The sequence below is a fragment of the Emys orbicularis genome, chromosome 3 (assembly GCF_028017835.1).
Source record: "Emys orbicularis isolate rEmyOrb1 chromosome 3, rEmyOrb1.hap1, whole genome shotgun sequence".
NCBI classification, from domain to species: Eukaryota; Metazoa; Chordata; order Testudines; family Emydidae; genus Emys; species Emys orbicularis.
In genome coordinates, this window is record NC_088685.1 from 72,249,132 (window position 1) to 72,272,634 (window position 23,503).

The 23,503-nt window shown below is 40.6% G+C and overlaps 1 protein-coding gene across 1 annotated transcript in view; it reads right to left on the reverse strand.

Annotated features, from left to right (window-relative positions):
- MDN1 (midasin AAA ATPase 1) overlaps positions 1-23,503 on the reverse strand; it is a 172,173-nt gene that overhangs the window by 104,021 nt on the left and 44,649 nt on the right. Inside the window, exons 13-27 of the mRNA XM_065400340.1 lie at positions 21,819-21,931; positions 20,983-21,131; positions 20,839-20,899; positions 20,072-20,283; positions 18,795-18,898; positions 17,513-17,657; positions 14,840-14,936; positions 13,013-13,126; positions 8,459-8,606; positions 8,170-8,280; positions 6,956-7,107; positions 5,659-5,837; positions 5,059-5,267; positions 3,308-3,454; positions 2,614-2,755 (exon numbers count right to left, since the gene is read on the reverse strand). Of these exons, the coding sequence (XP_065256412.1) occupies positions 2,614-2,755; positions 3,308-3,454; positions 5,059-5,267; positions 5,659-5,837; positions 6,956-7,107; positions 8,170-8,280; positions 8,459-8,606; positions 13,013-13,126; positions 14,840-14,936; positions 17,513-17,657; positions 18,795-18,898; positions 20,072-20,283; positions 20,839-20,899; positions 20,983-21,131; positions 21,819-21,931 (2,083 nt within the window). The remainder of the gene's footprint in view (positions 1-2,613; positions 2,756-3,307; positions 3,455-5,058; positions 5,268-5,658; positions 5,838-6,955; positions 7,108-8,169; positions 8,281-8,458; positions 8,607-13,012; positions 13,127-14,839; positions 14,937-17,512; positions 17,658-18,794; positions 18,899-20,071; positions 20,284-20,838; positions 20,900-20,982; positions 21,132-21,818; positions 21,932-23,503) is intronic.

The window sequence follows — 23,503 nt, forward strand, 5'->3', positions numbered from 1 at the left end:
CCTATACAATCTCCTCATTTTTCTTTCTTGGGGCGCCCTCTTGGACACTTCTGACGCTCTCTAGAGTGGGATCTATCCCTTATTCAACTGCAAAACGCTGGCAACTGATATCTGAGACCACTTCTTCAGTCACAGGAATTATCTCCTCCCCAGCTGGCCCTGAGGGCATGCTGCTTTTCTCGGTCATGCAGGAGCCAGCCTCAGCCCCTCCCACACCTGGAAACAGTTTCCTTCTGCTGCATAAGAGTTAGAGCAGGGGTTCTCAATCTGGGGGTCATGACCCCTCGGGGGTTGCACGGTGGTTACAGGGGCGTCAGGAGCTGTAAAACCCCTCCCCCAGTTTTTAATTTATAAGGAGGGTCACACTCAGAGGCTTGCTGTGTGAAAGGGGTCACCAATACAGAAAGTTTGAAAACCACTGAGTTAGAGAGACCTCCCCTCCCAGCAGTTTCTGGGACGTTACCACTCCTCTCTAGGATCCAGCACAATATTCCCTTTGACATCATTCTGTTACCAAATTAATAGCCTTAACCATATGCAAAACAGCATTCCCAACAAGTATTTCAATGGGGATACTACCCAGCACCACTATTGTAAAGACACTTTCTAAACCTTTCCATTCCATATGCATCTTGGCTACAGGTACAGGAATTATATGTCCTCCCACTACTAGAAGCTCCACTTTTTCATCAGGTAACATTTCAGTCTTTTGGACCATGCGACCCTTGACCAGAGAGATCTGTGCTCCAGTGTCTTCCCCCTCCCCCCAGGCCGGGTACTCCTTGTTATTTACTCTGGCAACCTTAATAAATTCCACATCGACCCCCTCAGGGTCAGTCCTCACAAAACTCATCAGGTGAGCTTAAAATAGATTGGATAGGGCTTAGTTTCTTTTAGCTTGGGGCATTGATTTCTCAAGTGTTCAGTGGAGTTACACTAGAAACATCTTCTTGGACTCTCCTCCTGCTCAGGAGGTTTGTGATGGGAGTTTCCAAGAGGGGAACAATTGGGAGCTGGGGGCAGACTGCCTGGGCTTCCAAACATCCTCCTTTTTTCCGAGGGGTAAAACGGGATCACCCTTTACACTGGGTTTGCATCCCTCCTTCTCTGGCCTGCGCTCATTGGACATCTGGGTTTGCACAAAGGAATGAGCCAGGGTGGCCATTTCTTACAGATTTTAAAGATTTATCCCATAAACTATTCCAAATCTCATCAGTGCATATACTGAGGAAATGTTCTTGACCAAAGAGATCAAACAATTGGCTAAAATCCTTACCTCCCTTCCCCTTTTCCCATTTTCTTATTAGGTCACACATCTTATAGGCATATTCACTATGACTCATACCATCACTTTTCTTCAGATTTCTAAATTTCACCCTATACACTCCAAGAATAATTTGAAACCTTTGAAAAGCAGCTTTTTAAAATTCAGACTTATTAAATACATTCACAGCTTTGCAATTAGTGTGGGTACATTTTTGTCCTCAGGAATATTATGAACCTCGATAGCCTTTCAAAAGTGGTAGATACTCTTCAATGAAGTCTGTTGCCTTGTATGCATGGAGGATAGGTCCCTCAATAGCTATCAGCCAGGATGGACAGGAATGGTGTCCCTAGCCTCTGTTCGCCAGAAGCTGGAATGAGCGACAGGGGATGGATCATCACTTGATGATTGCCTGTTCTGTTCACTCCCTATGGGGCACTTGGCATTGGCCACTGTCAGAAGACAGGATACTGGGCTAGATGGACCTTTGGTCTGACCCAGTACGGCTGCTCTTATGCAGGACACAATTTGTTACAGCTGAGGACTCCCTGAATGGAGGAAAAGATTGGTGACTCTGGGATTTGTCCATGTTTTGCCATCATGCCAAGATTATACTTTCTCTTATTCGAACTTCCTTTGTTTTCTCTCCCTAAGTGATGATTCCGTTTACTGCTTAAATGTAAATTAAGTCAAGCGCACATTCCTTCCTTTGTTAAGGACAGACCTGACTTCTGCCTGTTCATAACATCAAAGAGCGGAATCTTATAACGACACATACAATGTTTCCACACATATTTTGCCAGGACAATACTGACCAGCAAATTATGAGTTTTCAAATGACATCTTACAACAGGGGTAGGCAACCTATGGCACACGTGCCAAAGGCGGCACGCAAGCTGATTTTCAGTGGCACTCACACTGCCCAGGGCCTGGCCACTGGTCCAGGGGGCTCTGCATTTTAATTTAATTTTCAATGAAGCTTCTTAAACATTTTAAAAACCTTGTTTACTTTACATACAGCAATAGTTTAGTTATATATTATAGACTTATAGAAAGACTTTTTAAAAATGTTAAAATGTATTACTGGCACGCCAAACCTTAAATTAGAGTGAATAAATGAAGACTCGGCACACCACTTCTGAAAGGTTGCCGACTCCTGCCTTACAAGGTATACTTTGTACAGAGATTATTACAATAGTGTGTAGGGTGTGAATACAGGGGTGTATTCCATCACAGAATAATGAGTAATGAGGGACAAAGGTTTGTATTTGAAAAGTGGGGTTGGAAAAATGTTTACATTAGTTCTTTAAAAAAATGAAGTATCAAAAAGAACAACCACAAAGACCCACCATCATTTGCTAAATGCTGAAGCCAGTCATAATCCTTCTCTGTCTGTTCTGCCAATCTGTATCTTTCAGCCCAACGAAACAGATCTCGAAGAGTAATGAAACCATGCTTCCCAGCAAACACTGTTGAACCTCTGCGATAAGACTACCAAGTGAGCAAAGAGGACGGTTAAAATTTAATATGTATTCCTCATTCAAACAAACTTCAGTGAAATGAAAACCTAATAAATTCCTAATCCCAGCCTCACACTTCCTCTCATTTAATAACTGGAATATAGTTTTCACTTCATTCCAATACAGTAAAAAGGTCTAAGCACATTCAAGTCTAGACAGAAGGAAGAAAGAGGTACCTCCAGTTTTTATTATTGCATTTGTTTTTAAAGAAGAAACATATTTTGGTAAGTAGCCAGAGCTAAATGGCTGTTCACAACAATCTATTTCAGAACCTAAGATCTAGAAAAATGAGGGAGCATAATATTTTTTTAAGTATTTAAACAAAAATCCAAAAATGAGGCACTGGTAGCCACTGGACTTGTTTTTGCTCTTAAACAAAAACTCAAACTGAAAGGGTTCACTTAAGCCAGCAAACTTGGATATTTTAAATTAAAGATTTCTTCATTGTTAAGTCATACAATATTTTTTAAAAGGCCTTAATTTTACTTCTATATTAAAAGGGGGGAAAAAAAGACACCAATACCTGCAGATTCAGCATGACTTTGACGAGTTTACTGCAGTAAGAAGGTGGCAGACTGCATCGCTTGTGAAGGATTGTTTCTAGCTCAGCACTGGGCAGTTCATCAAAATGCAGCTCCACAAAACGGTTCCTGAAGGCTCTGGACAACACCTAAAATGTAGGTTTGGGAATGGTATTTCTGAACTTTGCTTTATCCCTTTAATCCTTGTAAACTACATCCTGCACGTACAGCCAAAGGAAGCTAAGCTACCCTGATGGGTTAGTGGTTAAAATCCAATGGGAGAAGGAATAGATAGGCTTGTGCTTAAACTTCCAAAATGGACATTAAAGATGCAAAGGGTCTATTCTCCAGCAGTCTGGGACAACCAAATAACCAGTCAGGCCAAATTACATTTAATTACTTAGACTCTGATTCAGCAAAGTGCTTAAAAGTGTGCTTAACATCGTTGCTGAACTGGAGCCTTAGCATCCACCAGAGAAGCTACTGACCTGCTCTTAAAAATTCTTGGGTGTGTTCTCTGACTGGCAAGTCTGAATAAAGGCTGAAACTGAACACTGCTCTCCAACTTCACTTCTCTTGTAAAGGCCACCAAATAGCAGAAGAATTATATTATTTGCCTACCCACTCTGCCAAATTCTTCTCTGGCATCTCTCAGCCAGTTGCACCCAATACTGAACTTCAGAAAAAGTGCACACGTGTGTGCTGTTCATGAAATGCAATAGTTCTTAAGCTTCATTTACAAGGAAGAGAAAGGAAGCCAGTTTTCTCATATTCATCCACAAGTGTGATGCGCTAGTCAGTCAAGGCACACAGAATTTTTAGGTGTAGATCATATCAGCATTTGGTCCCTGCGACAGACATGCCAGATTATTTTTAAATTAAAAACTATTGGAACTACTATATATTCTTGTTGAGGAAACAACTTCAAAACTCAGAAAAGTTCCTTCTACCTAGGCTGGCAGGCTAAATCTCTTTCCAGAACAGGGGTTCTCAAACTGAGGGGGGGGAGGGGGGGGAGAAACTTTAGGGGGAAAAAATACTTACTGCGCACATTCAGATCTGGGTGGCCAGAGAGCAGTGGCTGGCTGGCTGGGGGAGGTGGGGGGCTTACTACTACAGACACAAAGAAGGGGGGCCGCGATCAAATAAGTTTGAGAACCACTGCTCTAGAATACGTATCTGTTTTATTTACACACAGGCTTTTCTATGGCATTCACAGCCCTAGTATTTGAGCACCTTATAAACATTAATGTATCTTCACAACATTTTACAGATGGCAACTTAGGCATTGAGAGACTAAGGGTTTGTCTACACTGCAGCTGGAAGGTGCGATTCCCAGTGCAGGCAGGCAGACAGACTCACACCAGCTCAACTTGAGCTAGCTGCCCCAGCTTGGACCCAGGGGGTCAGGAGGGCTTGGATTCGGGTGGCTACCCCAAGCCACTGCCCATGCTGCAAGCTGGTTCAAGCTGAGCTAGTGCACGTCTGTCTATGGGTGCCAGGAATCACACCCCCAGTTGCAGTGTAGATATAGCCTAAGTGACTTGCCCAATCTCACACAGGCAAGCAGTCCAGTGCCTTGGCTACAAGGCCATCTTCCCTTCCGCTACTCCTTTACCCTTTCATATTGTTCTCGGATATGTGGGAGAAAGTTTCTGTGCCACAGCTCTCTGCACCCTTGAAAGAATAATATGGTGAAGCTTTCTTCCTAATGTAATATAATAACCGAAAGCAAGAGGAGAGATCAACAAACCTTCCTGCCCCCATACAGTCCTGGTGGATTCTGTGTAGCAAACAGCATAAATCGAGGGTGTGCCCTGACAACTTCTTGCGTCTCTGTTATGAACAGCTCTCTGTTATCATCCAGAAGTCTGTTGAGTGCCTCCAGAACATCCGTAGGAGCCAAATTCAGTTCATCGAGGATAATCCAGTAGCCCTTTCTCATAGCATCAATAAGGACACCTGTGATGGAATACAAAAGGTTCTGATTAAACCTTTAAGGTAATCTGCATGAAAATGTACAAAAAAACCTGCAAAAGCAAGTAATCCTTGCAGCCAGTTTTACTTCAGAATAAAATAAGTTAACCCACAGCAAGATGTGCAACAGCACTGAAGCTGTTAAATCCTTTAGCTCTCCCCTCTGTCAGTGCAATGGAGCAAAGAACAAGAGATGGAAGAACAAAGGAAACCCTTTAACATGATAACCAGAGACCTGCACAACTGAACTAATGGCATGAAACTCCTATTTGCATTGACGCAACCGTGACCAGCGAAAGGAAAAGCTTTTTTCATCTCTGCGTAACATGTAAAATGGAAGGGAATTCGAGGTAAATGTGATAAGTGATAACCTCACCTTCCTTAAACATCAGCTTCCCAGAAGCGTCTGATGTATAACAGCCAATGTACTCCTGGATGTCAGTATGTTCGTGATTGTTAATCCGCACACAGTGGTTCCCACTAGCTGCAGCCAACCAGCGAATTAAACTAGTTTTACCAACTGATGTCTCTCCTTGAATCAGCACTGGATGAGTCCTTCAAGGATTAGCAAAGACAATATTTTAAAAGCAGTATTTTAGGTTGGCTTAGCAAAATATCCTATATGTATACGAAAAGGAAGTAACGCATCTGTACTGTTTGAAATTTTCAGAGTCTTGTGTAACAGATTATCAAGAGACTACAATTTAGTCTCTCAATGTCTCATTTATGTTACTCACCCAAGTCACACAGCCAGTCAGTGTCAAAGCCTGGACACAATCTAAAATACCTTTATTCCCATATGCTAACTACTATACCATGCTGCCTCAGTCATCACTTGTGAAATCAGAGGCTGGTCTAAATCAGCACTGAAACCATTTTTATACCAAGCTTTAGAGGGCTTTAGGTGGGACTGTACATGACAAATTTTAGGCTGTTTAAGGACAACAAAAGAAAAGTTGGTTTCATATCCTCTCAAGCATGCAGATAACTGGATTACAATAGAACCTCAGAGTTACAAACACTGTCCATAACTCTGAACAAAACATTATGGTGGTTATTTCAAAAGTTTACAACTGAACATTGACTTAATACAGCTTTGAAACTTTACCATGCAGAAGAAAAATGCTGCTTTCCCTTTATTTTTTAGTAGTTTATGTTTAACACAGGACTGTACTGTATTTGCTTTTTTTTTTTTTTGGTCTCTGCTGCTGCCTGATTGCGTACTTCTTGTTCCAAATGAGGTGTGTGGTTGACTGGTCAGTTCGTAACTCTGAGGTTCTACTGTACTTATGCTCTTGTCTTAGAATGCTGGGAACAAGTGATGTGCACGTGCTCCCCACAACTACTAGCTACTGGTCAAAAGTCATTCTTGTAGCTCGGCATGCAATTCCTACAGTGGGCTTTCTGCAGGTCAGTCATGAAGGAGAATTATTCCTCTCAGAAGAAGTGTCTCATCATTTTTTTAAAATTTTGATGCATATTTTAATCTATTAAGATTTAAGGGGCAACATTAAAGTTGAGTGGGTGATAGAAATACAACAGAAGTATAGAAATATACTAGAGGTAGAAATATAATAGAGATAGGCAATCTCATTATACATCTACCTCAATTACAGAATTGTATGTTGTCTTTTTAATTTTGTATTCTGACACAAAAATTTAAACAAACATACCCTGCAGACACAACTCTGACAATGTCTTTCAGATTAAGTTTAACAGAAGAAGTTAATACATAAGTCTCATCTATCACAGGTTCCTTATCCCCTACTGAAATCCAGTAACCTTCTATCTGTACAGCTCTTCCTCCTTGGGGCTCTGGTAATGGCTGAAAAACAGTATAGAAATAACAGATTATACAAATGTGTTTCATACTGTTTTCTAACAGCAGCAGCTATTTTTGCACTACTATAGCATCTTCCATAAAAAGCAATTTACAGACATTAGCTTAATCTTCAACACTCCTGTGAGGTATGTATTATCCCAATTTTATAGATGTTGAATCCAAGGAAGAGAAGGTAACTAGTCTGAAGTCAAGAATCTGTGCAGAGCTGTGAACAGAACCCCAGTTCCTCTGACTCCCAGTTCTGGGCTTTAATGTGATGTGCTATTCTGAAAAGTGACTTGTAGGAATTTCTTGAACTAAGGGGGTTACTTATTTTTATTTCATCGTTACTGGATAGTTAATAATTTCTAGCATCAAAACATCTCTCTAAGGAATTTAATCCCTGTATAGGAACATTCAAAATAGCCTCTTCATTCAGCACTTTCCTCTGAAGGTCTAAATTGAAGTCACCAAGCAGTGTTGCAATAGGCCTACTCTGGCAAGCAATGAAGCCCAAACAGTCAAGAAAGAACTATTAATGTTTTAAATGACAATATTTTGTGTTTCAGCCCTGCAAGTTCACTCTGTGCTCCAAGAATCAACCTGGATTCTCCCTCTTCAAGATGAAGCTCAGATTTTTGCTTCATCAGAGCACAAGCCTTTTCCATATCAATGTGTACTGCCCCTTATGTCAAAAACAAAACAAAACAAAAAACAACAGCAAGTTCCTCCCCCATCTCTACTTCAGAATTAGAGTCACCACCACTAAAGTTGGTCTGGTCATTCTCTGAAATTTGGCAAGATTCAGTCATATGCAAGTTCTCCACATCCTTTCAATGTTTTCAGATGAAAGAACAAGCCAGATAAGAAAACATCATGCTTAAACCATATAGTTCAAGTTAAATGAAAAAAACATTTTATCAGAAACAATCAATAGGATAAAGTTTAAATTTTTAGTATTTGAGAACTTTTAAAATTACTAAAGCATGATCAACAAGGGAAAATTCATATAAAACCAATCTTCCTGATAACATTAAACATCCCAAAATATTCAGAAGTTCCTACCTGCTTAAGGAGGCTTTTGATGTTGCCGGAGACAATATGCTGGCAAATTAGCTTCCTAACTATCGGGTGAGAAACTCTGTCAAGCTGTGTCAGGAAGCCCAAGCAAAAGCCCTACAAGAATAGAGTTATTTTCTATTGTGAAGTGAAAATTTATTTAAGCTTTATTTTTTAGGCATTTGTTTGATATCTGATGTCCTTAGAAAATATGATTTTCCTTGTATTCCTTTAACCGAGTAGATTTTGTATTGAACACACACTTAGGAACAAAATCACACAGAAAGATCATTACCTCATACAGTGAGCGCTGTATGTTTTTACACGGATTAGATGCTGCAAATCTCAAAGCCCTGCAAAGTGTACGAAGGCTGTAGTGAGGTCTATGGCCAGTCCCATCCACCAATTTTGTTTCTGACTCTTTTCTCACAGATAAATAGAAGCTACAAAATAAAGAGTTAAACCAGTTACTTATTTGTATTCCGGGCCCCAGGGCAGAACAGTCAATGGCCCACCTAGAAAGGAATGGCTGAGGTTTACGACGCTACTTTTTATCCTATTGATAACACATTAGAACCCACTATGTGTAAGTTGTGGCGTTGCTTGATCTAGGCCTTGGCTACACTTGGGAATTCACAGCGCTGCCGCGGCAGCGCTGTGAAGCACGAGTGTAGTCGCGCCGCCAGCGCTGCGAGAGCTCTCTCGCAGCGCTGTATGTACTCCACCTCTCCGAGGGGAGTAGCTTGCAGCACTGCGAGCGAGCATGCAGCGCTGCAGGCGCTGATTACACTGGCGCTTTACAGCGCTGCACTCGCGGGGGGGGGGAGGGGGAGGCATTTTCACACCCCTGAGCGCAGCAAGTTGCAGCGCTGTACAGCGCCAGTGTAGCCAAGGCCCTAGTTAACTTTTTTTTTCAGTTACAGCACCAGTATTAAACAAATTGTGAGCCGAAATATAAGCTGTAGAATTTATTTAGAATTATATATTTAAATTAAATAAATACATTATGAAATTAATTAATATCTAAAAAATTTAAAGAAGCACAAAATAAGAAAGCACCTAAAGTATCAAGTAGGCTAATTAAACACCTAATCGTGATTCATGTGTAATCTAAAGACAAGGAAAAAGCTGATATACAAGATGTAACTGAATATGACTAACAAAGTTAAAATATACAATACAATACAATACTATACTTGTGCTGCTGGTGCTGTGGGACATCAACACCCAGAGCAATGAGGAGACAGCAGGCATGGTGCGCCACATCTACTGGGAGATCTCCAAGGAGAGGGAAAACCCACGCCTCGTTCCCTGGCTGAGCGGTGGAGGTGGCCCCTCATGCTGTGCTCGTGATAGTGGCTCGGCAGCCAGTGCTAGCGGCAGCGAAGGGGGGTGGGGTTCTAGCCCCAGCTGCCTCTCGGCAAACTTAGAAAGGCTCGATTGGGTGGCTGAACTTGCTGGCTTGTGTCTGGCCAGGAGCTGCAGCCCCGGAGGAGGAAATCTGGTAGCACAGAGGGAGCTTGTTCCTCTTTAAAGTCTCCCTGTCCTCAGCCCCGCAGCAGCCGTAGAGACAGCGTGGCAGGCACAGCAGCCAGAGGAGGCAGCAAGCCCCATGGTTCCCAGGCTGCTGTTGCTGAGACTCTGCCAGACTAGCAGGGTGCGGCAGCCCTCTGGCAAACTGTTACTGTCACAATGAGGGACAGCGCTCTGTACAGAGCAGCAGGATTTCTTTTTTTTAAATACATATTTTTTTAATAAAAATTAAGATCTATCCCATCCGCCCAGAACCTTTTAAATCACCGGGTCCCTGGGCAATTGACCCCTTTCCTCCCCACCCTCGTCAGCGGGCCTGTTTGTATTTCATCGTTACCAAAGAGTTAATACTTTCTAGCATCAAAACCTCTCTCTAAGGGATTTAATCCCTGTATAGGAACATTCAAAATAGCCTCTTCATTCACCACTTTCCTGGGAAGGTCTAAACTGAAGTCACCATGTAGTGTTGCAATAGGGCCTACTCTGGCAGGCAATGAAGCCCAAAAAGTCAAGAAAGAACTATCAATGTTTTAAATGACAATATTTTGTGTTTCAGGGAGATAACCTGGTACGCCATGTATCACTAGGTACTTACAAGTCCTTTGAACAGATACTTTAGATTGCCCAAAAAACTGAACTACAGAAATTTAGCACATTGGAGGCAACATGCCTGCTCTTAAGGAAAGAGGTTCTGTGGCAAGCAAGCAAACCATCCCCACAACTGATGCACAGAGATATTCTGAAGTAGCCACCCCTTCTAGCCTCCCAGATGAAGGAAAGGATTAAAGCAATAATGCTCTCTAACTGGTAATGTCAATAAACTACTTTTTGGGGTGGGGATGGAAGAAAGGAAGACAACAGCAACAAAAGGTAACATACAAGTAGCCCTAGAATAAGGAGGTTGGGTGTCATTCTTCAAGAACGTCGGGTGGGAGAGACTAATGTAAAAAATTGTAGGCTGTAATTATGTAATTATGTAATTATGTAGTTAAAAGGTTCAGTGACTAAAGTGAAATCCCTGCAAGTTGCGTGGGCCCTTTTTAAAGACACCATAATAGAGGCTCAACTTCAATGTATACCCCAAATTAAGAAAAACAGTAAAAGAACTAAAAAAGAGCCACCGTGGCTTAACAACCATGTAAAAGAAGCAGTGAGAGATAAAAAGACTTCCTTTAAAAAGTGGAAGTCAAATCCTAGTGAGGCAAATAGAAAGGAGCACAAACACTGCCAACTTAAGTGCAAGAGTGTAATAAGAAAAGCCAAAGAGGAGTTTGAAGAACGGCTAGCCAAAAACTCCAAAGGTAATAACAAAATGTTTTTTAAGTACATCAGAAGCAGGAAGCCTGCTAAACAACCAGTGGGGCCCCTTGACGATGAAAATACAAAAGGAGCGCTTAAAGATGATAAAGTCATTGCGGAGAAACTAAATGGATTCTTTGCTTCAGTCTTCACGGCTGAGGATGTTAGGGAGATTCCCAAACCTGAGCTGGCTTTTGTAGGTGACAAATCTGAGGAACTGTCACAGATTGAAGTATCACTAGAGGAGGTTTTGGAATTAATTGATAAACTCAACATTAACAAGTCACCGGGACCAGATGGCATTCACCCAAGAGTTCTGAAAGAACTCAAATGTGAAGTTGCGGAACTATTAACTAAGGTTTGTAACCTGTCCTTTAAATCGGCTTCGGTACCCAATGACTGGAAGTTAGCTAATGTAACGCCAATATTTAAAAAGGGCTCTAGGGGTGATCCCGGCAATTACAGACCGGTAAGTCTAACGTCGGTACCGGGCAAATTAGTTGAAACAATAGTAAAGAACAAAATTGTCAGACACATAGAAAAACATAAACTCTTGAGCAATAGTCAACATGGTTTCTGTAAAGGGAAATCGTGTCTTACTAATCTATTAGAGTTCTTTGAAGGGGTCAACAAACATGTGGACAAGGGGGATCCGGTGGACATAGTGTACTTAGATTTCCAGAAAGCCTTTGACAAGGTCCCTCACCAAAGGCTCTTACGTAAATTAAGCTGTCATGGGATAAAAGGGAAGGTCCTTTCATGGATTGAGAACTGGTTAAAGGACAGGGAACAAAGGGTAGGAATTAATGGTAAATTCTCAGAATGGAGAGGGGTAACTAGTGGTGTTCCCCAAGGGTCAGTCCTAGGACCTATCCTATTCAATTTATTCATAAATGATCTGGAGAAAGGGGTAAACAGTGAGGTGGCAAAGTTTGCAGATGATACTAAACTACTCAAGATAGTTAAGACCAAAGCAGATTGCGAAGAACTTCAAAAAGATCTCACAAAACTAAGTGATTGGGCAACAAAATGGCAAATGAAATTTAATGTGGATAAATGTAAAGTAATGCACATTGGAAAAAATAACCCCAACTATACATACAACATGATGGGGGCTAATTTAGCTACAACGAGTCAGGAAAAAGATCTTGGCGTCATCGTGGATAGTTCTCTAAAGATGTCCACGCAGTGTGCAGAGGCGGTCAAAAAAGCAAACAGGATGTTAGGAATCATTAAAAAGGGGATAGAGAATAAGACTGAGAATATATTATTGCCCTTATATAAATCCATGGTTCGCCCACATCTCGAATACTGTGTACAGATGTGGTCTCCTCACCTCAAAAAAGATATTCTAGCACTAGAAAAGGTTCAGAAAAGAGCAACTAAAATGATTAAGGGTTTAGAGAGGGTCCCATATGAGGAAAGATTAAAGAGGCTAGGACTCTTCAGTTTGGAAAAGAGAAGACTAAGGGGGGACATGATAGAGGTGTATAAAATCATGAGTGATGTTGAGAAAGTGGATAAGGAAAAGTTATTTACTTATTCCCATAATACAAGAACTAGGGGTCACCAAAAGAAATTAATAGGCAGCAGGTTTAAAACAAATAAAAGGAAGTTCTTCTTCACGCAGCGCACAGTCAACTTGTGGAACTCATTACCTGAGGAGGTTGTGAAGGCTAGGACTATAACAATGTTTAAAAGGGGACTGGATAAATTCATGGTGGCTAAGTCCATAAATGGCTATTAGCCAGGATGGGTAAGAATGGTGTCCCTAGCCTCTGTTCGTCAGAGGATGGAGATGGATGGCAGGAGAGAGATCACTTGATCATTGCCTGTTAGGTTCACTCCCTCTGGGGCACCTGGCATTGGCCACTGTCGGTAGACAGATACTGGGCTAGATGGACCTTTGGTCTGACCCAGTACGGCCTTTCTTATGTTCTTATGTTCTTATGTTCTTATGTATTTTCATTTGCAACTTCTTGAACTGAGGCTTCATAAAAATGTAAATATAACTTACTTCATGATTCCTTGTACTGTGTTTTTGCTCACATTCAAGCCTTTCAAATAGTCCATGATAAGAATTAGCAAGTCTCCTTCATTCTGCAGTTCTTCTACATAAAGTTCAGTAAACCTACGAGAAAAATTAAGCTATAACACTTAGACATCTGCCTACTGATGATAAAACAGACACTCTGAAATTTCATTAGGGCCCAGTTAATCTCTCATAGAATATATAATGCTCAAAATATAGCATAAGCAGCAAATCAAATATTGACTTGTTTGCCAACATAAAGATTTATTGACTTGATATACAAATACCGACTGACCTGAAGCAGAGAATAATATGTAACTACAGGCTAAGTATTACATTGTTTAAGTACAAAGTATCAATATCTGTATTGTTTTATACAGTCTACCAAGTTCAACTCACTCTACAAGAAACATGCTTTTAAAAGGAGTTTGTGGTACAGAGCTCCAGACAGCAGTTACTAACTATTAAAGTAATGGCACAGCGAGAGGGTTTTTGAAAACTGATTCTCTATATTAATCACTCAACTGTAGTGAAACATACCACACATCCAATTTTTGAACTGTCAAGCTTACCTCACATATTACCTCTTTTCATAAATTTCTAATGGAGCAACCATTTAAACAGAGAAAAACAACTCATCAAGATAAAAAGGAAACTGAGCAGCTACATTAGCAGCAAAGTATCTACTTTATATTTAGCTACGGAAGTGGAGTTCTAAGCCACTCCAAAAATGGCAGTAATGGGATTTCATGTTCATTGTCTCACTGACTGTGCATCAATTGTGCTTACCAAGTATGAAAATCACATTTCTAACTGTTAGTCCTGGAAACTCATCCGGGGATCTGAAAATCAAGTTGGGTTCTTTGCATCTCATATATCACCACTGGTAACAATGGTTCTGCAGGCCAAAGTAGGCCTGCTACACTTGTAAAATTCCATTGCCTTCAATGAATTTTGGACAAATGTAATTTACTGGAACTTAAAATAAGTAATTCTGATTATAATGCAAAAGGGGAAATTTACTCCAGCTCTCTCTCTCTCTCTCTCTTATTGCTATTAGCTCTGCAAAGCTAATATCAACAAAACCTTATTTTTGATTAAGTACACACAGTGAACAGATCTCCTGAGCAAGCACTGAAGATTTTCACGTGGTCACTTTTCAGAGTGGTATAAATTTTGTATAAGTTTCCTGACAATCAGCAGGGAAATTGCATGAGAGATAGACAGCAGGTCCAGAACTTAGCACTCACAGGTGGTGTCAGGTGGGTTACACTAGATAAAGAAATTCTCTCAGACCCACTTTTCTCCAGCCACAGTGGTCCTCTGAGTCCCAAATATTCCAGGTATCACACATCCACTTCCATGTCCAACTAGCCTTCCTCCAACTACAGAAGGCTAAATATAGAGCTCTTTGTACAGCCCATCAACACTGCTAAGATAACAAGAATGATTGCTAGAGGACTGTGAAGCACTTGCCTTTATTATTCCCAAGAGGCACAGAGCATTTTGCTACAGCAGCATTCCCAGCCTCTGACAACTTACACTTAAGGAATGACTCCTAAACCGTAACATTCTACACTATTCTACACTATTACCAGACCAGCTCTTTAGGTTCTGCATCAGCAGAACAGTAGTTTCCTCCTGCTATTCAATCAACACTCCTTAACAATCTCATAACAAACACCTCTCAGAATGTCTATCTCCTGGGGCTTCAAACAAGGGTGTTGTACCATTCATGTTGACTCATGAAGCTAGTCAAATTCCAAAACAGACAGCAACTTTAACTATTTTACAATCCATTCATTTTTTTACCTGTTTCTTATTCCTGGAGGTAGATTTCTCTTTCCAACATCCGTAGCTGGATTCATACAGGCAAACAAACGAAAACCAGGGTGACGCACCAGAGGTTCTGAAAAGAAAAATAAAGATGTTTCACTTCTATTCACAAACACAAAAATGCAAATCAAAACACTATAATGTAAACCAAAGACATTTCTTGGTTAATCCAAGACAGTTTAAGTCCCTCCTCTGGACCACTCAGCCATTGCTATCCTGCATCCTCTTAACTACAACGCCACTGTTAAAGCCTTTAGTGATTCACCTGGTCTGGTGAGTTAGGGCATATCTACAACATCAGGGTAATGAGCACTACAGGGGCTGGGATTTCTAAAGCGCACTGGCATATTGTGCATTAATTAGTCCATGTAGACCCTGGAGGTGTACATTAAAAAGTTCCCTAGTACTAGCATTTTAACCTAGTACTTTTAGTGCACACCAGCAGGGTCCACACAGTTAGGGAAGGATCACCTAGCAAGCCAGAGGCAGAGCCGGGAACTGTAGCCAGGTCATCACAGTCTCAGTCCAGTACACGATATACTATACTGGCTGCCCAATGTACAGAGTTCCTTCTGCATCACCTCTAGAGACATGAAATACATATTCAGGGGTGCTCCAGACACCTGTTCAAAAGAGGGGCTAACAGGCAAGAGCAACAGCAATTTCTGCAGACTGAAGACACTGGGGCCTTCATGGAAGTACTCTTCCCCTCTCACACAAAGAGGTGAAGTCATACTGCCAGTGCATTTTTCTTTCACTCCTCATGGGGGGAAAATTCTGCAGTGATTATTTTAAGCTACATGGGAGGAGTTGGCCATTTCAGATGACTTTGTTGCTACAGAACATTCTGCATGAGTTGATGTTTGCATGGTCTTGAAGTTAAACCACAAGAACAGCACACAGCTGTAATCTAATCCAGAGGTGAAATAACTTTAACCGGGCACCACACTAGGAAAGATGTGGACAAACTGCAAAGCGTCCAGAAAACAGCAACAAAAAATGATAAAATTCATAGAAGATTTTGGCAACCAGATGTGCACACAGTGTTTGAGATGTGGGCATACCATGGATTTATATAGGAGCATTATGATATTTACTGTCTTATTATCTATCCCTTTCCTAATGGTTCCTAACATTGTTAGCCTTTTTGAATGCCACTGCACATTGACCAGATGTTTTCAGAGAACTATGCACAGTGACGCCAAGATCTCTTTCTTGAGTGGTAACACCTAATTTAGACCCCATCATTTTATGTGTACAGTTGGGATTATGTTTTCCAAAATGTATTACTTTGCATTTATCAACACTGAGTTTTCATCTGCCATTTTCTTGCCCCATCACCCAGTTTTGTGAGATCCCTTAGTAACTCTTGGCCATCTGCTTTGGACTTAACTATCTTGAGTAGTTTTGTATCATCTGCAAATTTGCCACTTCACTGTTTACCCCTTTTTCCAGATCATTTATGAATATGTTGAATAGCACTGGTCCCAGTACAGATCCTTGGGGAACACCACTATTTACCTCTCTCCATTCTGAAAATGGACCATTTATTCCTACCCTTTGTTTCCTGCCTTTTAACCAGTTACTGATCCATGAGAAGACCTTCTCTGTTATCCCATGACTGCTTACTTTGCTTAAGAACCTTCGGTGAGGGACCTTGTCAAAGGCTTTCTGAAAGTCCAGATATACTATATCCGCTGGATCACCCTTGTTCACATCTTTGTTGAGCCCCTCAAATAATTCTAATAGATTGGTGAGGCATGATTCCCTTTACAAAAGCTATGTTGACTCTTCCCCAACAAACTGCATTCATCTGTGTGTCTGAAAGTTCTATTCTTTACTATAGTTTCAAGCAATTTGCCTGGTACTGAAGTAAGGCTTATCGGCCTAAAAAAATGGCATCACATTAGCTATCCTCCAGCCACCTGGTACAGAAACTGATAGAGAGAGGTTACATACCACAGTAGGACAAGAAGTAATGGGTTTAAATCCTCAGCAAGAGAGATTTAGGTTAGATATTAGGAAAAGCTTTCCACCTATAAGGGAAGTTAAGCTCTAGAATAGACTTTTAAGGGAGGTAACGGAATCCCCATCATTGGAGGTTTTTAAGAACAGGTTGGACAAACACCTGTCAGAGATGGTCTAGGTTTACTTGGTCCTGCCTCACAGCAGGGGCTGGATTTGATGACATCCCTTCCAATCCTAAATTTTACGGTTCTATTAATATGTGCAACTGTGGCAAGACAATACTTACTTTTGTCTTAAACAGCCAGTCTCAGCCTTCCAGTAAGACAGATGGAAAAAAGCATTTGTGGCCTCAGCTACTAGGGGGATATTCTGAACCAGTCAATAAAGAAACAGGATCCCAACATTGCAAATCAAAGTAACAAAACACATGGGCATTGCCCTACAGATTTACCTCCATTACTTCAGGATCGCTTCTTCCACATCTTCTATTCAAGTCCTGATCTTAGCTAGACACTTGCAGTCAAGCTTCACTACCAACCAAGTATGACAGAGCTGAGTGTCATCAGCATTCTGGTGCCAGTGCAATCCAAACCATCTTGTATGTCCCCCAATTTGCCTTACATACACACTTATAAAGTACACTGTTGCCAGACACCAAAGTACAGCGCAAATAAACAGTACCTGTGTCTCCTCTGTCTAGTAACACCAGTGAGCCAGATGATCCTTCTAGTAAGCCACTCAAGCATTCTAAAGTCTCTGCTGCAGCCAAATTAATCTCATCCAGTAAAATCCAGTCTCCTTTCTTCACCGCTTGTGCCAGAGTACCCTAAGAGTGGGACCAATTCAACGTTACCTATTTTACCATTGAGGATATATGAAACATCTGGTGAAGCTGTAAACACGAATTACACCCTATCTTGTAATCTGTGGATTGTCTAGATGAATGGAAAATCAGATTCCACTTCAGTGAGAGCTGTACCTCCCTCTCTCTTGGCCAGCAGTTCGTATGCAAGCCGGGGGGGGGGGGGGGGGGGGGAGGGAGGGGGGGGAAGGAAATCAGAGCACTATTAGAGATCATTTTATCCTCATGCTTTCGAAAAGTTACCTCATTTGCTCTTGCACACTCATTCCTAGCAGAGTTAAATTTCCTGGTTTGTGCACCAGCATTAATTATTTTTCAGTATACTCATTACTGTGCTGCCTAAGCACCAGTGTCCACACTGCTATAGGAATAAACCAATTTGCTGTTTTACTGTGATGCCAACTTTGTGAAAACTATGGTCATTTGTTTCTCAGTCAAAATTATGCAATGTTAATTGAAAACCCACTTAGACCAAGTGGAATGTTTTTCAGCAAGATTTTTTTTTTTAATTAAATGACTTGTCAAGAATGTAGACAACTCAAATATACTTTGAATGTACACTGTTAATAAAGTTAATAAAATTACAAGGAACAATCATTTAAAATATCAACAGGAATTTGGGAAATTATAACAATTAAAAATCTAATACAATTCACTTGAACCATTTATAAAAGTCTTTGTAGATACTTGAAGCTAAAAATACAAAATTATGATTATCTAGGTATTCTGTTGGAGAATTTAGTGCAGTCATTTATCCTGCTGAACCTGATTTTCAGCTCAAGTTTTCCCAAAGTTGCTTTTCTAACACTGTGCACCAGAATTGATGACATGAGCATTATTGATATTCTTGTGTCAAAGCAAGTATAGCTTTCATCAGACTATCAATATGTTTCTTTACAACCAAACAAATAATTCTCTCTACCTATCCCAGCCTCAAGGAAAAATAGTGCATCCAAGTCCACACCACAACTGTTTGTAAAGTTTTGCTTCATAAAAAGACTTGTCAGTACATCTAATTACCTTATAATATTAGTTAATTGTAACTGTAAATACTCCCCCCCACTTTCCTAGCCCAATGTCATAATTGAAATATCTAAATACCTCTACAAATGCGAACACCAGAAAATTTTCTGCCATTTTCATCTGCTGATGGGCATGGTTCAGTCTAAGACCAAATGCTTCCCACTTTTCTTTCAGTGGTGAGCCTACAAGAAAAACAAATTTGATTTTTGTAACATCAAAATGATGGCATAAAACACATTGCTATAACACTGAATTTTGTGACGCCACTGCAGTCATGGAATATAAAGCAATAAGATGGAGCTTGGCTGAACTCATAAGGAGAAAACAATATTCAAGTTTTGCAGTTTAGCTCTCATAAATTAAAAAAAAGGAACGGTTATAGTTTTGTTCTAATGTATTTTTAAAATGTTCTAAGAGCTTAAAATTGTATATCATGAATATAATCAACCTGCTATTCACGCAAAAGTCTCCCAGCTTAGGAGCGGCCACTTGCTGACACATTCAAAAGTATCAGAAATAATGTACTTTCCAATCCAGTGAGACAGTAAGTGGTGCTGCAGGAAATGATGAAATCTACAAACCCTTTTTAGGGATGGAGGAAATTGAGAATAAGCATTCTTATAACTGAACGGGATCCACAAACTAGGTTTCTTGATGATATTCCAATACTGTTACTCATCCGTCATAATGTTTTGGTTTTTGATCAAGTCACTGCCTGAGGTAAGAATGTTCCATATAACATCACAATGTCTGAGATGGTTAGCTTTCATTTGCATTGGGACTTCAATCACTTTTTGTTTTTTGTCTTTGAGGATTATTAAAAACGGTCTTTAACACTCCCCTGAAGAATGCTCACTCCTGTTTAGGCTAGTGCTTTTTTTAGTACCTGCATAGCTGAGGAGAACCAGCTAAAGGAAGAGCAAGAAAATGTACATAATGAATTCAGTTTGGCCCATATCGAATGAAAGTTACAATTATTATTATTAATTATATGTATTACTATACTGCGTAGGAGCCCCAGTCATGAACCAGGATCCCATGGTGCTAGGCGCTGTACAAAAACAGAACAAAAAATGGTTCATATCCCAGAAAGCTTACAATCTAAGTGTAAGACAAAAGCCAACAGATGGACAAACAAACTGACAGACAGGGCAGAGCAAGGAAACTATAAGACATTTTTCAGAATGATAGGCAGTGGTCTCAGCACACCAATGGCCTATCCGTTGTCAAGTTTTTTGTAGGCATGACAGCACAGGAAAGTTTTAAGGAAGGATTTGTTGGAGGACAATGAGGTGCCCTTGCAGATGTTTATGAGGAGCTCCTCCCAAGTATTGCTTGCTTAGTTGAATTCTTACCTGATGCGTTTTCTTTTACTTCCTTATTAACGGCCGATCTGTGAACATGCTGCATTAATTTGAGTAGATCATGCCAACGTTTCTGTCTGTAACATGTCTGGATATGACCCAAGAAAGTTTGATTTTGCTTCCTGGAAAACGTCTGAGAGAAGAGTTCCTCAAAAGACTCTCGTAAGGGCAGCCAAATCAATTTGTTATCCACTGGCTTATAGCTGTGCAGGACCAAGAGAGAAATTAGTTACTTGTTACATGGCCAAATACCAGCTCCCATCTGCTCCTGTGAGATTTGACAAAATTTGTGCCCCTGAACTGAAGATGTTATGAGGTCACATAGAAATCCAGAACAAACAATTATAAACTAAGGTTTTATTTGCTTATTAGATTTGAAATTGCATATGCATACATGCTCCTTAGAAAGCTATTTTATACGTACCGTACTACTCTAACAGGCAATCCATCCTTGCTACTATCAGCCAAAATACCTAGTAGATATTTCGATAACTATATATACTGGGTAACTTTGGCTTTTTATTTTAGCAGCCATGGCTAGCACACTTGTACACAGAACTTAGTTAAGCCATTTAAGAACACAAGCTCTTGAATGCTAGTGGTGATAGCAGGATTCCTGTTCACTGAAACACCTATTTGGTTACCCATTTTTATAAGTTACATTATAGTTCAGTTGTGTTTACAATCAAATATGCTTGAACGAAGCTTGCTTTAATACATTTTCAGTCCATTCTATATTAACTAATTCAACGACTCACCCCCCAAGCAGATCTGCAGTGTCACTCTGTTGGTTCATATTGATAACCCTCAAATGGTGTCCTTGAAACAAAACAAAACAAAGTCATCATTCATGTATTTTCTATTGCCTCTGTACAAAGTGGAATATTTATACTTTATTATACCTGTAATATGAGCAAGGTATTGGACAGTCGAGGTTTTGCCAGTTCCTGTTTCACCCACCAACAGCACAGGCTCTCCTTTGTCAACACATATCGCAAGCTGTTCAATCAGTACCGAAGATGGGCGTGTGGCAGCGAAGGTTTGCTTCTCCCTGCCAAGCCAGAGAAAGCAGCTGTTAAGGACAAGATACCTCAAGAAACTCTCACTTCAGTTTTAATTTTTTCCCCCAAAGGATTGCAACTAAAGTTTTGACTTTTAAATAAGAAAATATGTCTAACAGAAACAGTTCCAAGATGTGTGTTTAAGTATCAGATTAGACACATGTTCGTTTTCTCTATTTACAACTCAGAAATTTAGACTTTTTTGTTACCAACCTTTTATTGATTATATTAAAGAAATTTGGGCTTCTCACAAGAATCCTTGGTTTTTACACTTCCCTCTTCCCTACCACCTGAGTTACTGCCACCAAAACTGCTTTCAGTGCTGCATCCTGCAAATGCTCCCTTCACCAAATCAGAGTTGCTGTTGTCACCACCCAACACCTTCCCATAGGTGAGACAACATTTCCAGCTCTAGCCTGATTTCACGATATTCTAACTTAAAAGATGCAGAGAATCTCCATCCTTGGTTTGTTAGAGATGCCATGCTGACATCTCAGTCCCGATATAAGATCCTGATACCAAAACGAACAGCCTTATTCTTTTGCTTAAAATGATGTTGCCAGACTCCCTGAACATGCAACTTTTACACTTTAGCTTTCAATTCATTCGACTCCAACATAAAATGTATAGTTCCCAGGGAAAAAGGTACAGGAAGGGTGAGCTACAATTATCTTTACCTTTGTATAAGAAGTGCCTGAGTTTGCTTCCGCAAGAGCCGCACTCTTCCCACAGCAACTTCATGTTCCCTTATTAGAATTTCTGGTTTATGAAGCTGACAATAGAACTCTGCCTATATAGAAAGCATCATTACTTACACTGTATATCATAATTCTGCCTGATACTTTATGCAAAGAACACACCCTGTACATTTTCTGTTCATCTAGTATCATTGTGTAACAAGCTAATTTGCTCATGAACACATTTTGAATCCTCATCACTTAAAAGACTTAAGAATCTTCCAAGTTCCATCCCTTCACCCCAATGGCCATTTTTCATTGGACGAGTATTGATTTCTCTCTGTACTTCTTATGGCACCTATGTCATTATGGTTCTATTTTGTCAATCTCCTTGCTAATCAATTACTTAAACCTGTATCAGAATTTAGTTAGTTTAACCTGTGCTCTGCTGAAACAGAAAAGCAAACAGCTTGTTGGGTGAGGCATAATATTATTTGTGTATAGAGGCACTGAGTGGGATGTCTGTCTCAACAGGATATTCATGGCAGTTACAGAGTCTTCTGTTTCTATACTTAAACAATGGGGAAGGAAGGAAGTCTGTAGCTATATTTGACATTTTGAATTTTTCTCAAAGATCATCTAAAGTTTTCTTTCTTTAATGTAGGCTGCAAAGGAGGGATACTGTCAACTTGGGGGTAAGGGATAGAGATAAGAAAAGAGGAAGGTCATATTTTTATCTGAAAATTTTGTAAGTTATCCAAGTAAATTATCAATGAAAGACTACAGAAAACACTTTCCTTTTGCTTTGTGCATCTGACAGTGCTAGTTAACTTGATTGTTTTATAGATGGTCAGTTGGACTTTGTTTCTCATTCATTTGCATGACAACACCACCTGCACACTGATCTGGAGGGAGTTCACATTTATACTCTTCCCCAGGCATAGGCGTGGGAAGTAGAGGTGCGAAGGGTGCTGCAGGTTTTATGCAGGTTCCCAGCTCCTAGTACGCGCGCAGGGTCCCGCATCATGGCTGCTGGCCCCATGCCCGGGGGTCCCAGCTGCCAGCCCCACTCCCAGACACACAAGTGGGGTCCCGCCTGCCAGTGCCACACACGGGGCTCTGCTACTGGCCCCAGCCTCAGCCCCCTCATCCCTGTCCTTGTCCCCCGCTCCTGGAGACACGACCCTGCTCCCAGCCTCAGCTCGGGGGGGGAAGGGAGACCGGCACGAGGTAAAAAGTTTGGGGATAGTTTTGCTGGCTTTCAGCGCCGCTGTCCCCAGACCCTTTAAAAGAGGCTGTTTATCAGAAACATTAGCAGCAAAGCTGCAACTACAACTTGAGAGTCAGAAAGCAGTGATGAGCACAGATAGGAAGGGGAGGAGGGAGCCCAAGTATGTGCTGCTGCTCTTGGGCCCTGGTCAAAGACCATTCTAAACAGAACAGCAGGGAAAAAAAGAATTTTTAAAAATTTAGTCTAAGAAGTGTCAGGCCTGGCTATTCTTAAATTAGTCATTTCCAAAAAATTCTAATACACTATCTGTCCTTTTAAGGAGGGTTTCTAAGACTAATATTACTTTAATACCTAGACTCAGAAGCATTCTTATACACATGCTTTTTCAAACTGTATCTATCCTAAAAAGCTAAAACAGCATCAGTGTCAGCATTTTGTTGCACATGAATAACCA